This window comes from Oryza brachyantha, chromosome 1, assembly GCF_000231095.2.
Source record: "Oryza brachyantha chromosome 1, ObraRS2, whole genome shotgun sequence".
In the NCBI taxonomy this organism is placed as follows: domain Eukaryota; kingdom Viridiplantae; phylum Streptophyta; class Magnoliopsida; order Poales; family Poaceae; genus Oryza; species Oryza brachyantha.
In genome coordinates, this window is record NC_023163.2 from 26,010,665 (window position 1) to 26,027,323 (window position 16,659).

Consider the following 16,659-nt stretch of genomic DNA (forward strand, 5'->3'; position numbering starts at 1 on the left):
GCCTCCTTGTTGGGGTGCCGACTTTTATAGCCCCGGGCGGATTTGATTTGTTTTTACGGCCCTCCTCATCTCATCTCGGGCTCCGGCGCTGTTGATTCCGTTGTTTTTTATTGGGCCAGTTTATTCTGCGCTGTAGTACGACGGTTCGAGTAGGCTCCGCTTTGAATGGGTTTTTTTTTTCCCTTCCTCTCGTGTAACGTGCAGATCTATACTGTACTATACGTATAGCCGACCCAACTTGCTGCAAATAAAGAAACAAGACCGGCCGATTAATCCATTCGTTCCGAATTAAACAAATTTATTGTAGGATATGACGATGTATCATGCATGTTACTAGTACTACTACGATTTTACTGGCTGGAGCGAGTGATTGTGACGCGAGTCGCAATTGCATCGATGGGGGTCACGTTCTTGTTACGCGCCTCCATCCGACGGTCACCAGATGTCTAATAACTTTGTGCGGTGACACCTAATTCAGACGGGGGATCACACGTACGCTTGTTGCGATATATAGAGTGCGCCTCAGGCCCCAGCGCGCGGCAGCGCATGTGAGAAAACCGAACCGTACGTGCGACGCACCCCACATCTCGCCCTAGCTCACCGCGCCGAACCGAGACCGAGAGCGAGCGAAGTGGACCATGCACCGGCGAGGAGGGAGACGGGCGGAAACAAAGCGGTCGGGGAGGTGACAGGTCCACGAGGAGAAAATGCATACAGGTTACTGCAAAATAAGACAATATTTGTAAACGAAAAATAAATTATGAATAAAATTTTTGTATACTGTGTTATCAGTGATATAAAATTAAAAGCTAAAATAAAATATGATAAAAATCTTAAAATCAATTCTAAGTTTAATATTAAAAATTTAAAATTAGTTTATAAATATAAATAAAGACGGAGAAATGGGGATATAGCGACTGGTTTGGTGAAGTTCGGCGAAGGAGGGACCAGGCCAAAGCGCGCGAGAGCGACGTCGAATCGATGGAACGGCCGTCTTGTACTGCAGCGCGGTGGTGTGGTACAGCCCTGAGCCCCAGAGGCCATGAAAGAAGCCCCGGAATGTGCCTGGGATTTTGGGAGGGTTGGTGGATACCGGTGGCAAGTCGGTGAGATGGCAGCTTCGCTGATGTTTAGGTGGTGTTATATCGAGAAAATTTTCGAGAGAGATGTCACATTAAATATTTTTTTGGATGTCGGAAGAGGTTTTCGGACACAGATGAAAAAACGAATTTCACGGCTAGCCTAGAAACCGCGAGACGAATCTTTTGAGCCTAATTAATCCGTCATTAGCACATGTTGGTTACTATAGCACTTATGACTAATCATGGACTAATTAAGCTTAAAAGATATTGTGCAATTAATTTTTTGATTCATTTATATTTAATGCTTTATTTAGGTATTAAAAAATCAATTTTATGTTTTTGGAAAAAAAATTTGACAACACAAGGCCTTAATTAGCTCGTCCGCACGGAGCAGCAGGGTGCTCGCTCTCGTACGTCTTATTATTTACTCGTATCTAGGTTGGCAGGTTAAGGTAGTGTTTAGATTAAGAAAATTTTTGGGAAAAGTGCCACGTTAAATGTTTGATCGGATGTCGGAAGGGGTTTTCGGACATGAATGAAAAAACGAATTTCACGGCTAGCCTGTAAACCGCGAGACGAATCTTTTGAGCCTAACTAATCCGTCATTAGCACATGTTGGTTATTGTAGCACTTATGGCTAATCATGGGCTAATTAGGCTCAAAAGATTTGTTTCAAGATTTCTTTCATAACTGTGTAATTAGCTTTTTGATTTATCTACGTTTAATGTTTTATTTAGGTATCCAAAATTTTGATTTAATGTTTTTGGAGAAAAATTTTGAGAACTAATAGTGGAAAGGAACGGAATTTGTAGAGGCGTCGTTGTCTTTTGCATTGCATGTAACGTGCAACCGTGGAAAATTGATAGATGCTGATTACCAATATGGTGGCCCTTGTTAGGCATGCTAATTGACGAATCGGGCTCCGGCTTCCTGGCGACCTGGACGGAGTACTTATCAAAGGACAAGGAAATGCTAGCTGAAGCTGCACTACTGATTTTTCCTTTCGCATCACCACACAACTGCTCGAGTTGCAAGTGTTTCGGTACCGCATGCGACTTTCTGGTATGTAAACATTTCTCTGCAAGAACCTACTTACGCTAGGATTTCATTTGTCAACTGCGGGTGGGAATAGTACGCGCTAGAAGTTGCAGCGGATATATATACCATTACCAATCGCCAATTGGCTGCATCCTCCTTTTGTCAGGCACCCAAGGGCATCACGTCAGGATCTCCTACCATATAATTTGATACAGTATCTTTTCTACTGAGAAAAGGAGTGCATGAACAGACAGATCTGTCTTGTGTCGAGTCCACAATTCCGATAGGAACATCAGACTACTAGCAAAAGATGGGCCTCTCTTAATTGGCATGGTATGGCGTGTGGTAGTAAAGTAGAGAGACTAACAAAAAAGGTCATGCGAAGGGTTCCCCGTGGTCCTGATATTTGTGTTGCCCATCCGATTCTAGCATGGGCATTAGCAGGCCCAGGGAATCATGTAAAGGCCACCTTGTTCTGTTCGATGGAGAACTATAGTAGACTACGTTTTACCCAATTTCCCGACCCGTATTTTTTTCAAAAAAAACATATATTTCCTAACTACTGAACGGTGTAATTTTTTAGAAAAAATATAGAAAAAGTTGTGTATAAAATTATATGAACCTATTTTCATTTTTTACATATAATAATAATTAATTAATACATAATAATCACTGTTACATTTTAAGCTTCGGGTGCTAGCAAAAGAACACGCCCGTCGACCTGGGGTGCCGGGCGCACGAGACCGAGTAAGATTGGCACCGGCCACGGCCCACGGATGAGTTGCCCGCGAGGCCCGTGTCGCGGGTTGGTGGATGGGCTGATGGATTTGCGGTAGTGTGGGGTTGTCGGCCTGCGTGAATGCTCGTTCGCCCATCGCACGGGCCGATTTGCGTGGAAACGGCGTTTCGGCGGAAGCCGACACGCGCGGCCTGGGATCCTGGATGATATTGGGTTTGAGCGGACTCGCCGCCGGCCCGCGCGCACCGATGCATCCATCCCCTCTGCTGATCGCGGGGCAAGGATGGATGATTGGTCTGGAAGATCGCAACTGGGGCCTCGGGTCAGGCTGTCGTGTCGGTATGCAACTATGAAAGCAATCGTCAGGACTACTGGGACTAAATTTAGAACTCGTGATCGTGGGTCACGTGGTAAGCAACATTTATTTTTGGAAGGAGAACGGTATTTCCCACCCACTCGACCGATAGGTCTAATAAACGAACCTGCATGCACGTGTATACGTACAAAGTTTATTTATAATTTTTTATACTAACATATTATCCGTGCATTGTAACGGAATTTTATTGAGCAAAGTTTGTGACAACCGACAAGTGATATATATCATCCGGTAATATCTATGTGTGGTTTCGAATTCAAGAGGAAATATAGGACTACATAAAAAAAATTACCAGTTCACCCCTAATATCCACTACTAGTTACTACTTACTCGGCACAATCATCTATATGTAGTGCACTAACTGATTATACTCATGCCTTATCATTTATGTATCATTCTTAAAATATGATGACTAAAACCATCTTAATAAGATCGGATAGCTGAGATGAACTCCGCCTCTACTTACACAAAACTTTCTATATATTATATATTATAGGTTTTCTAAATTATAAATTATCTTATAAATTATAGAGTTTTTCATATGCTATAAGTTACCTTACCAACTAGAAACAAGACATATATATATTAGAGATTTTATATAAAGATAAAGACATAAAATTTCTAGTTATAAAGTTTCTATAAATATGCACCATGTACCTTCAAAATCAAAGTCCAATCACAGCATTGACGTGGTGATTGGCGTAGTAGAATAAGTCGTGCAAACACCGTTAGAATGCTGACAGCGACGCTGAGACAATGAATTTCGTGTATACCACTCTACCGCAACTACACTTTTTGTACTAATATTAGATATTATAAATAAATTATTTAATTAAAATTATCATTGCAATGTGTGAACTTGATCTTAAAGTGATACTAAAATTAGGGTATGACATTGGTATTGTAATTTTTTTTGAATTAGTGTATAATTTTGCATCAAAAGTCTTGAAATTACCATTAAACTTGGAAATTTCACATACCATGTGTGTCAACCTATAATTAATTATGCAAAACTATAATGATCAATATTAATTAATGATTTGAGTTTGTTTAGGTAACCAAAGTAAAAAAAATGTTTGATATGAGCAAACCTAGCAAATCATCTACTATATTATTTATCTTGAAAATAGATGATATGAGGGGGTGGGGAAAGATGTTCCAGTGGGGTATCTATCTCACCATTTAAAAATAGAGCATCCATATTAGAAAGAGAAACTTCAAATATGAATATTCTCTCTCATCTCTCCATATCTCAACATACAATTATAAGAGAAGAGATTAATAATAATATGATACGAGGTGGTTGTAAAATAGTAAAAAAATATAAATAGATGATGTAATATGGAGTTCTTTTAGAGTGATAATTGATATGAATATAGAATCTACTTTAAATGATTATTTAAATGATAATATTGATAATGAAATTTACATGAACGGCTAGGAATGATCTAAATAGATAACTCCGAATGTTTAATTTATATACGATTGAATTCGAAGAAGTAGGATATCATATTTGTAGTGTTGTTGTATCGTTAACCGGGGTATAATGCTAAGTATAGCATCATAAGGTAGATATAAGATTTGCAGCACATGTAGCAACTAACAAGGAACATGGACGAGACAATATAGTCACGATCGTGGATAGACCATAAAAACGACTCGTACGTGTTGTTGTTGGACACGACGTCCCGGAGGATTACATCGTGTTACCCGAGTTCCCCGTTAGAGGTCTAAACCGTGTGCCGATAGCGCAGGTTGTCATGTGGTTTCGCTACCCTTGCAGTTCAGTCAACTTCCCAAGTTCAACGAGATCATGTGCCTGACAATGAATGAATTACCGGTCAAGCCTCCAGAAGCCTACAAAATAAATTGGGTAGCGATGCTGACGATGCAGCATGGAGGTGATATTATAATCTTGTTTCAACGCCCAGCGGTTGGTTCGTAAGAAGGGTAAAAAAAACTTGTTTCTGACACCGAAATGTCCAAATTGGTGCCGTGCAAGTTCAGTATTATCTAGTCTTGACTGCCCAGAAATTCAAACAAAAGATCACAGCATCTTCTTATTATCCAGATATGGCATATGTCGGTTAATGGTCCAAGTTGATGAGGAATGAGGACACGTTTTTTTACAAAGATATTTGCAAATGTGTATGAAAATGAACAGTTCTACTCAGAGATTCATTCTAGCGTATTGTTTGTTTCAGCTTAAAAGTTATTAGTTATAGTAGATTATTGAAATCATATGACACAGATGATTAGATTATTATGATAGCTTATTATAATCTAAGATTTAGATTACCCTAATCTGATAAAGCTGTTACAAACGATGCTTATTTTTTAGATTATTGTTAGCTAAAAGGTACTTAAAGTAATTATCTACATTGCCACTCATACCTACTAATTTAACTAATCTAGATTACAAATTTTTTTAACTAAAATAAACAGGACCTACGTAGCTGCGCCTGTCGTACTAACCCCACCGGGCACTGGTGATGTTTAGAGCATCTTGGAGTTCAAATCCCAGCCAGCCAGCGCAAAAAAGAAAAAAGAAAAGAAAAGATCGAAGCTTGTCAAAGATCTCGGGCATAATCAATGATATCCACCAGTTAGCCGGTGGCACGCATCCAAGTATATCAACCCATCACCGCCGACGTTGCCATCCGGTACGGCATGTTTCTTCCGAGATGAAAGGTTTTCTATTTTTTAATATCTACACGTATTAATCATAAACGAAAAAAATAGTTATTTCCTATCTGTTTTAATAGATATTTTTCTCATATATTTAATTATTTATCGTATTTAAAAATTTTATGTAAATATAAAAAAGTTATGATTGAAACATATGTGATAATCTAATCACAATAAATATATAATAATTGTATGTTTTTATAAGATGAATTGTCAAATATGTAAAAAAGGACCATGTACCCCCTATCAAAATACGAAGAGATTACTATTTAAAATCTATTTTCTTCTCTAGAAAGATAAGATGATAATTTTTTATAAAAGATATTTTGAAATATGCATCATTGAATAGTCGAAAAATACACTGGTAAGAAACATACTTAAAAAAAACAAAGATTATCATGGAGGAATGAACACAGCCGCAGGCCCGCGGTATATCGCCACCCGACACGTGATACATGGAAATAACGCAGCCTGCATCTGCGAGATTTAAAGAAAGAAAAAAAATACATTATGTATCACCGATATTAGCCAAGTTCCACGATTTGCTGCTGACTGTGAGTTCTATAATATGCCATCGAGTTTTGTTTAATTTTTAGTTTTATACTCTCTCCGTTTCACGATCTCTCTCTTCGTTTCACGATCTCTCCGTTTCACGATGTAAGGATTTGTAGCCTTCTCTAGATTTAAATAGAAATGAATCTAAACATATATAAATTGATAAATTTAGACAAGTCTAGAAAGTCTTACGATATGAAACGGAAGCGATTTACCATCACCGTGCAATTATTATCTGTTAGTAATGTTCGTTTTTATTATATAACTGAAATATCCTTGGATTGAAAACTTTCAAAATTTGGAGAAAAATCGAAAATATTAAATTCTAACTTTTCGGCCAAATTTTAGATATTTTATAATATAATGTTTACTATATGAAATTTTAGATATTTGGAAACTTTTGAAAGTTTTTGTCATAAGAGTATTTCGGTCACTAAAACTAAAAACAGAGCCTAGTTGGACAACGATGGTAAATAATAAGCAAAAGGTGATAATATATTATAGAACCGATTTTGGTCACTGAAACTAAAATAAACAGTATTAATAGAGGCTAACTGGATGCCAATGATAAATTAGGGCACCTCCAATACAATATATGGTGTTTAGTGAGGTGTTTAACAATATAATTAAATATAATTAAGCTAAGCACTAATAGTGGCTAACTGGATGCTATTATACTTTCATAATACAAGATATTTGATTATTTGTCTTATTTAAAAAATTATAAAAATATCATTTATTTTACTTGTGACTTATTTTATTATCAAAAGAGCTTTAAACACGACTTGTTATTTTCTATATTTGTACTAAAATTTTGAATAAAATAAATGGTCAAACATTTGTAGAAAAAAGTCAAACATTTTTCTTTTATGTAACGGAGGTAGTTGAAGTTATAACCAAATAAAGTCGATAATACAACGTGTAACCGGAACAAACATAGTGGTAGATTCTCTGCGGAGGAAAAAGCCGTCCGCTCCGTTCCCATTTCCATCGGCCAGTCCCCACTTTCTCCATCCATCCATCTCGCCTCGTCGTCTTCCCCGCGAGGCCGCCGCGCCGCCCCCGCTAATCCGCTATAAAATCTGACCGCGATCGAGATGCGGAAATATCGAGTCGCCGGACTGGTAGCCGCCCTGCTCGTGCTGCAAGCCCTAGCCACGCCGTCCGCTCAGGCAGAGGCGTGTCGGGCACGTGAGGGAGAGGAGAAGATGGCACACACCGCGACCGACGGAGGGCCGGTGGTCGGCGGCGTCGAGCCGGTGGGGAACGAGAACGACCTCCACCTAGTCGACCTCGCCCGCTTCGCCGTCACCGAGCACAACAAGAAGGCCGTAAGTGCCCCCGCCCTGCCATCTCATCTGTTCCTCCTACGATCAATCTGAATTTGTGTTATATGGACTGCCTGTGCGACGCATGCCACGGCTATGGTCATAAATCATTTACTCCCTCCGTTTCGTAAATTTAGATAAAGTTACTTGACTTTTTCTTACAGTTTTAACTATTTGTCTTATTTAAAAAGTTACGAAAATATTATTTATTTTGCTTGTGACTTAAAAAACTTTAATTATGACTTGTCATTTTTTATATTTATACTAAATTTTTAAATAAGACGAATGATTAAACGTTGCAACCTAAAAAAAGTCAAACATTACTTGGTGAGAGAAGTAATGCTTTGTCGTTTCATAATGGAAGATTTTTAAGTACGCCGTTTAAAAAATCAATCCAATTCAATTACGCTTGTTTGTCGCCAAAGAAGTAATTTTTAAGTACCTAGTCATGTAAATCTCCACAAACTTGGTGAGAGAAGATGGTGTATTGCGTATTTGCGTATATTTGTACAACGTGCAATTGGGCTATTAAACTTTTCTTCCTGGGTGTGCTGGATTGTTATTTCTGCTCAGATATTTTGCTGTGTTTTCTGACAATAAGGAAAAGGAGGTTTTGCACTGGATAAACATTTAATCTTGATACTGCTGTGTGCAGAATGCTTTGCTGGAGTTCGAGAAACTTGTAAAGGTGAAGCAGCAAGTTGTTGCTGGCACGCTGTATTATTTCACAATTGAGGTGAACGAAGGGGGTGCCAAGAAGCTCTATGAAGCCAAGGTCTGGGAGAAGCCGTGGATGGACTTCAAGGAGCTCCAGGAGTTCAAGCCTGTCGAATCTAGTGCAAACGCCTAATAAGGTCTACACATGTTCGATTATGGATGCCAACCAAACAAAATTTTCACCTATTCCATGAATCGTTGAATCATATATGGCCTTTTCTCATTAGAAAACCAATGTTATGTCCCGTGCTAACATGTTTGTTTTTCACTTGATAACAATACAACCCAAGTTTATCCACCAAATCATTAGGATACTCAACTTCTCAATAGTTTTGATTCACTCCATTAGTCACTTTTGGCACATAACACTTATCTCTAAGTGACATCTTTCATCTGTAGAGATTATAGAACTGAATCGTGTATTGCATATAGTATTGACAAATCAAAATTACTATTTCAGGCACATTTCATATGCCATGTGCAGCATGAAGCGATCAATAACACGCAGAATCATACGGTGTGGAACTGTGGGTATGGCTATTGGACAGGTTAAGTATCGGCATGATAATATGGCTTGGATATAGCTATTGTATATGTTAAGGATCCACACAATAATATTGCTTGGATATAGTTATTGGAGACTGTGCATATGGCATGTTCTAGTATGTATTAGTTTAATAGTTTTATGAGTAAGAATGCTTGCAAGGTGTATTAACTACAAATATTGCAATAAAAGTCTCTTGCTACAATTTGTGGATTTTTTTCAGCTTGCCCTTTGACCGGATAGTTTTTTTAAAGCTTCAGAAAATATACTTTTGCTGATACGAAAGTAAGCATCTTCAATGTCACATTCAGCTTTGCTTGACAGACGCTCCGTTACGAAAACCTGACTTGATTTTGCTTGTGTATCATTCTAAGCTAGTGAGTGAATTTGTATTTTGTTTTCCAAGACATGCAAGATAGCCAATGTGCTGTCTGAAAATCTATTTGCTCATAATTGGGAAACTACTATACATTTCGAGGAAAAGAAAGATGACTTGAGGTTGTTTGATGACTGTGGCATGAACATGCTCTGTTCGGCCTGCTGTTCCATGACAAAACAGACAACAAGATGTTTCTACATGTTTTTACTAAACATTGGGCCCAACATGTCGAATTTTCAGTTTTAAGTTGGACCAAATAGCTCCATGCTTCTTAACCCATTTCTTCTCGAAATCCTGCAATCTCCGGTTTTGTAAGGCAAATCCTGTATTGCACCTCATGCAGATCCATGATGTGGATTCAATAGACTATAAATTGCTTCTTCTTTATCATCATGTTCTGTTGAAAACCTTGGTGCATATATATCACGAATTTGGCATAAGATTGCACGGTTGGATCTGTGATGGAAGATAATTATCGTCGCTTTGTTGCAGAGTTTAAAACTGTAAATCGATCGGTGCTCATTCCTGACTTCCGAACGCGCCTGATCGTGTGATCCCTGATCTCGAATGCTACTAGACAGTGGATCACTTGCTGTAGCTAGTGCATGGTATGGACCAGCAATCTCAGATAGATCTGTCGATGCGCATGCCCAGCTCATAGAGACCTGCCAGCATAAATTCCGTATAAACGGATCTGATGCTGAAATTGATTTCTTGTATTGAAACTTATAGCGCTCGGCCATTATAAGCTTTCCGGCCCAACTAACACAGGCTGGACGTTTGTCGCTGTCATGTTTCGGGGGCCCAACAAAAAAGGGCCTTCCACGTCAAGCGCCGTCTCACTCCGGGCTTCGGCCCAACTATGAGCTTATGAAGCACTGCCTCTCCAAAGGACATGGCTATGTAACACGCAGTATCGCGTTAGTCCTACCCGGTGACATAATATGTTTGTTAAAAATAGAACACGACATCCTTCTATCAGAGCGCACCCGCTAAAAATAGAAAATAAACCTATATTGTACCATTTTTTTCTTATTATGGAGATTTCTCTTAAATTACCAATCTAATTTATGATCCGATTTACACCATTGTGTTTGTAACAATTAAATCTTTATAACAAGATCTCACATGCTTACATTTTTATGAAAAAATACAAATTACTTTTATAATATACCTAAATTACTTTTAGATTTCATTAAATTACTTCGTAGTCATAAAAGTAAATTTAGTAAAGCCTGAAGTGATATATATATATATATATATATATATATATATATATATATATATATATTATAGATGTAACTTAAAATAAAAGTAAAGTAATTTGTTATAGCATTAAAAGAAATCTATTGTGGGGGTAAAAACATAAGTCTATCTAAAAATTAGATTTAATCAACATGTCATGACAAGTTACTTTCCTTTTTTTTAAGTTACTCCTATAATATATATGTAAAATACTTTTATATTGTATTAAATTTAAGAAGTAATTTAAAATAAAAGTAAAGTAACTTGTTATAACATTAAAAAAATCTATTGCGCAAGTAAAAGCATACGTCTATCTAACAATTAGATTTAATCAACATATCATAGTTACCCCACAACGGATTTACTTCTAATGTCATGACAAGTTACTTTCCTTTTGTTTTAAGTTACTTTTATAATATATGTAAATTACTTTTATGTTGTACTAAATTTATTTTTATGTCTAAAATGCAACTTAATGAAACCTAAAAATAATTTGGATATATTATGAAAGTAATTTGTAATTTTTTATTAAAATATAATCATGTGAGATTTTGTTATAAAGATTTGATTGTTACAAACACAACAGTGTAATCGGATCGTCGATCGGATGAGTAGTTTAAGAGAAAATTATATTTAAAGCATATGATTTTAGGTTGGTCGAACAACCTCAGTCTTCTTCTGACCAGATAGGTTGCTTTTGGTCTGATCTCTTGCTTAGAATTGAACAGCTAAACGCCCGTCACTCGTTAAGCCTAAAGCGCGTACCATTTAGATTTTACGCTCTGCAAAGTCCAAATACGAAGAGCTTATGAACCACTGGACATACACTGATACAGGAGTATCTGCGTTGGTATGCCGCATGCCATACATCCTAATCAGCAATGGACACACAGTGCCACAGTGGCAGTTCGGATAAAGACTTGGATCGTTCGCGCATCGGTGCATGAAACCTAACCAACAAGTATAGCGTGGAGCTATCATCATATGGGCACATCACTGAGACACTGACATCAGCACACGAAGATATATATACTATATTGTTTTTAAATTATAAATATTTCTAGATAGCTTAGCAATGATAAAGAAAATATCACAAGATTTTATGTAAGTCATTTTAGCGGCCAATTTATGAATTTTAAATTGATTGAATTCTTTTATTAAATATATGTTTGGTTCTAAAATAATTGGATTTATTGAATTCGTAAGAATCAATACACAAATATTTATACTATAATATGATGCTAAAAATAATTGTATTTTAAAATGGAGTGAGTATACTCCTATAAACCTATGGTCGAGCTCATGCGTCACCCGGGGAGTTGGAAAACTTGCTGGAGCTAACACTGCAGTCAGTGCAGTGCACTGTACCCCGGCCAAGCTAATTGGCGGCCGGGCCAGACACACACCTACCAGAGAACCGGAACAATTTCTGAGGCTGACGAGAGTAGAGAATCCTACTGGTACCACGAAGGCTCTCGCTGTTTTTGCCACTATTCACGCGTTTGCCAGCGGTGCGCTTCCACTGCGCAGGCGCGCCCGGCGCATCAGCATCGTGGACGTCGTCGTCGTCATTGGCAGCCACCGCATTGCGTTGCCCCAACAGGAGCCGACAGTGCGGGGTACGAAAGCACAAGCGCTCCCCGCCGCTGCCGCGCGCGCGCGCACCCACGTCCCCGCCACACGACACGGTGCCACCGCGAGTCAGAAAACCTGGCCGGCCGGCCGGCCAAACGGCCTGCCGATCGACCGGCCGCTGTCTGTCTCCGCTCCGGCGGTGTACATCGCGCGCGGCGACCCACCGGAGGAGGTGCGGCCACGCGGCGCGACGATCCATCGAGCCCCGTGCTGCCTCTCTGATGAATCCGAGCGGAGTGGTGCGCGCGAGCCAGAGTTGAGTTTGACGGGCTTCTATCTGAATCGGGACCTGGGCGAGTTTAGACTTTAGAGTTGGAATGGGATTTGGCCCATCTACTGCTCGGTTACCCGGCCGATCGAGCCGCGAGGATTGGGCATTCGGGCTGCATGGGATCACGTCACAACTCACGGCTACAATTCACAACTCTACAATTCTGGCATGACTTGTCGCCTGTGCTACTGAGTCTGTGCTCTATTCAGTTCTATACTTGACAATAGTATAGTTAAACTTTTAAACTTTAACTGTTAATAATTTAAGATATTTAGTGTTGACGCGCTAGGATAATATGTATATATGAGTTTTCTTTTGAGACCATGTCTTTGTTCAAAACGATAAGAATTATTGAATCGAAGAAGTACAGGAGCTTTGGAAGGGAAGACTTTATTGCCAGGGCACTCTTTAGTCTAAACGAATGATTACAAGACCTTAAAAATTCCATTATTGATCACAACACATTGTCTCCACACATTTTCCTTTTTGCATACAAGCCTAGTTAGAAACACTATGTAGCTCTCTATTAATAGCATGGTACATTTATGCTACCGGTAAAATTTGATTTGGATCATCGGTTTATAAAAACATATAAATAGTTTATTAACTTAGTGATTAGGGTTAATGTTGATATTTATGATTTTTAATTATTTGTAATATGTTTTTACTCATTCATTATATCGTACACTGACTAACCCACACTCGACGGTGCATTCTTCTGCACGCAGTAAACGTACGACTTTACTCTTAGTGCTCACGTTAATTTGAACTTATTTCCTCCGTGTCTCTATCATCGTCAACTAATAAAATATACCTAAACTATTAGATAAAATTAGATTAACAATTCTGATTTATTTATACCACCCGTAGTAGGACTAATTATATATCATTTTTATAGATTCCTACTATATAACTTTACCGAGTAGCACGCGCATATATTATGAATACACCTCTCTTTCCTTTTTTATTGTCTATAAGAACACACTATCCATCTGGAACACGACTTAACTAAGTTAATCGGAAGCAGAGCAAATCAAGCAGAGTCAATGAATCCGAAAAAAAAAGAGGCCTAGCTCATTCCCACACCACCAACAAATTTATTCTACGCAAAAGAAGAAGCTCAAACACACTCAGTGCTATCCGAGTAGGGAAACGTTAAGCAAGTCACTTGGCCGAAGGCGGGTGTGTGGAGGCTTCGGCCACACCACCACCTGCAGACTGCAACTGTGCCCTGTTGCGCTGCATCCCTCATAAACAACCATTACCAAAAGGGCACCACACATTACATATTCATTCCTCTCTTCTTTTCTGGACGGACGAGTCGATCCATCTCTCGTACAGCTAATGTGGCCTTTCATAATCTCCATGAGAGCGCCTGCTTGGCTCCTCGTAGAAACCGACTAGCTCTGGTGATGGTTTGACTTATTCATGACATATTTACAAACAAAGAATGATTTATAAATAAAAATTATATATATATATATATTTAGTGATATAAAAGGCAAATCTGGAAAATAATTTTTGTAAAAAAAAATCTAAAATCAATGCTAAATGTAATATTGGAAATTCAGATTTGAGCTTATAAATATAAGATAAAGGAAAAGACCAGTGTGTGTATATCGGTCAGGCCAGGGTATGCTCACTTTAGGTTGCGTAAAGGAGCTAGAAAGTGTGTTGCGAGCAGTACATACCAGAGTTCAGGTATGGAGAAAAGAAGTCCCCTGTGGCCAACAAAAAGGAGGCATTTTGATTTGCCCTCTCTGTTTGTGGGTAGTGATATGTGGAGAAACGTTGGCGCACGAAGCCGTTTAGTTTATCGTGGTTCTGCAAATGTGCAGCAAGTTGTTTCCATGAAGGTAACTCTCTCTCTCTCTCTCTCTGCTAATGAGGCTTCCACTCAAAGATATGGAGGTGATTAATCAACTAGATTAGTGCTGGTAAAGATAAAGCTGGCATTCGGTTTTCCATATTAAGAAATTAATTAATGGGAGTTGCACCAGAACTTTGTTTATATGGGCGCATTGTTTAAGGGGGTGATAATTCAGTGCAGTTAACTTATCTATCGTCACTTTCTATTAGATCAACAGACAAGTGATCAAACTGAAACTGAGAAGATGTTGGGAATTGAGGCATCGCCTCTCTGAAAGTAAAAGTATTAAAACAAACCCTGCAACTGTTAATTGAGAAGAACGAATTGTGAAATGATGGTCATATACATATCTTCATATCTTGCGTAATATCAAGTTATTAACAGTAGAATACTACTTAGTACAAACAAGGCACTACGATAGAAGTACTTATCTCAGATATGGGTTTTGATGACAACTAAATCATATACCAGTTTTTTTTGGAGTCCGTCAAGAGGATAGTGTGCATCAATTTGCTGCGTGAGAAGATCACCTAGCATCCAACATACGACAATTTCGCTGAGAGTGTACATATAAATTCTTGGTGGATCTGATATGCATCACCATCATCGTGCATATATCTAGACTAATTTGGACTTCTCAACCACAGCTATAGCTCTGAGCGAATGATAAGCAAGCACTACCACACTTCAAAAATAAGCAAGCACTACGATTACTAGCAAACAATTTCAAGGACCACTGTTTATACTAAATAGAAAGTACACCTAAGTACCGAAAACTCTTTTAATCCCTCATAGGACACTTGCTTCTTATATGCCATTTAAACAATTGTAAAAAGACCTTAAACTTTTTTAACAAAATAGATTAGTATGTGATATATAATCGTGCAAGACTAAATATAACTCTGAAGTTACAATAAAAATAAACAAATATGATCATGAAAATATACATGTTCATGTTCAAGTGCATACATAAGGTGATTCCCTTAGCGTAGATTTGCTTTGGATGTGTTTTGAAAAACTGGTTTCGAGGATGGAATCCATTTTCAGAGTTTGTCCTTGTGATAGACAATCAACCTTCAACATCGGGAATAGTCTGTGTGATACAAGGTGTCGTTCGGCACCATAGTGCCGTGGCACTGAGATGGTCGGACTTATATTGTGAGGCCGATCGAGAGGGCCAAACTTGTACAGTAAAACCAAGCTAGTGTCGTGGGGCCGAGAAGGTTAGACTTGGAGCCATGAAGGCTCGTTAGCCATGAGAAACGGTTAAGCAATAGATTAATTAGGCTCAATAGTCTATATTTACTTTTTATAATAAATGTTAAACATCCGATGTAATAAGTTTAGTTATTGTCCCAAATAACTGGTGTATGTGTGGCAATCGAGAAGAAGAGATGTTACCCGGTCCACCCTAGGTGCTACTACGACACGTGCCCAAGAGATGCTTGTGGATTCTAGTATTCATCATCTTAAAAAAAAAAGATTCTGGTGTTTCATCGCATCAACCAGTCGTCGCATGCTAATGCACGACATGGATGTCCTGTCAGTCAAATTATATAAGTATGTGTAGCTGAAATATCACAAAGTTCTGGTTCATTTTTCTCGCCATAAAGCAGTTTCAATTTGCTGGGACTTGCAGGTAAGCAGGATGCACTACATATGTAGTGCCCCTGCCAGTGGAGTCTGAATCCAGATGCATGAAGCATAACTTTGGATGACGCAATTCTAGCTTTTGCATAATGCATTTCATAAGTACAGTAAGAGTGACCTTAGAGATGTCGACAGAGAAATTCTTGGATGAGTGGAAAGCCATCGTGTACTTATATAAGCACGTACTACTCGATATTGAAGTATTGAACAGTAAAATAACTATACGCATATGACGTTTGATTCAACCATGCATGTTGCATGCATATTGATCGATCCACTGAACTGCGGTTTTCAGAATTATGATATGGAGAAATTCCATTTCATTGTGTCAGAGACAGAGACATTTAATTTCTGCCAAGTAAGGATAAGAAAACACCTGGGGAAAATTCTCATATCACCCTGCTCAAACACATAGAGCAGAGGAAATTATATATGTAAGCCCAAAACACAATACGCTCTTTCTTCAGATCAAAAACAGAAGGAAAATTGATGATACAGGGGCAAAATGAAAAGCACGGAGCAAAATTATTCGACTCCACCCG

General features: G+C 38.5%; 1 protein-coding gene across 1 annotated transcript; it reads left to right on the top strand.

The window, feature by feature from the left end:
• Window positions 1-7,451: 7,451 nt before the first annotated feature.
• On the top strand, window positions 7,452-9,282 carry LOC102713959 (cysteine proteinase inhibitor 1). Its single transcript, XM_006644796.3, has 3 exons — window positions 7,452-7,809; window positions 8,462-8,660; window positions 8,984-9,282. Exons 1-2 carry the CDS (start codon window positions 7,576-7,578, stop codon window positions 8,654-8,656), a joined length of 429 nt encoding a protein of 142 aa, XP_006644859.1. The 5' UTR covers window positions 7,452-7,575; the 3' UTR covers window positions 8,657-8,660; window positions 8,984-9,282.
• Window positions 9,283-16,659: the final 7,377 nt, after the last annotated feature.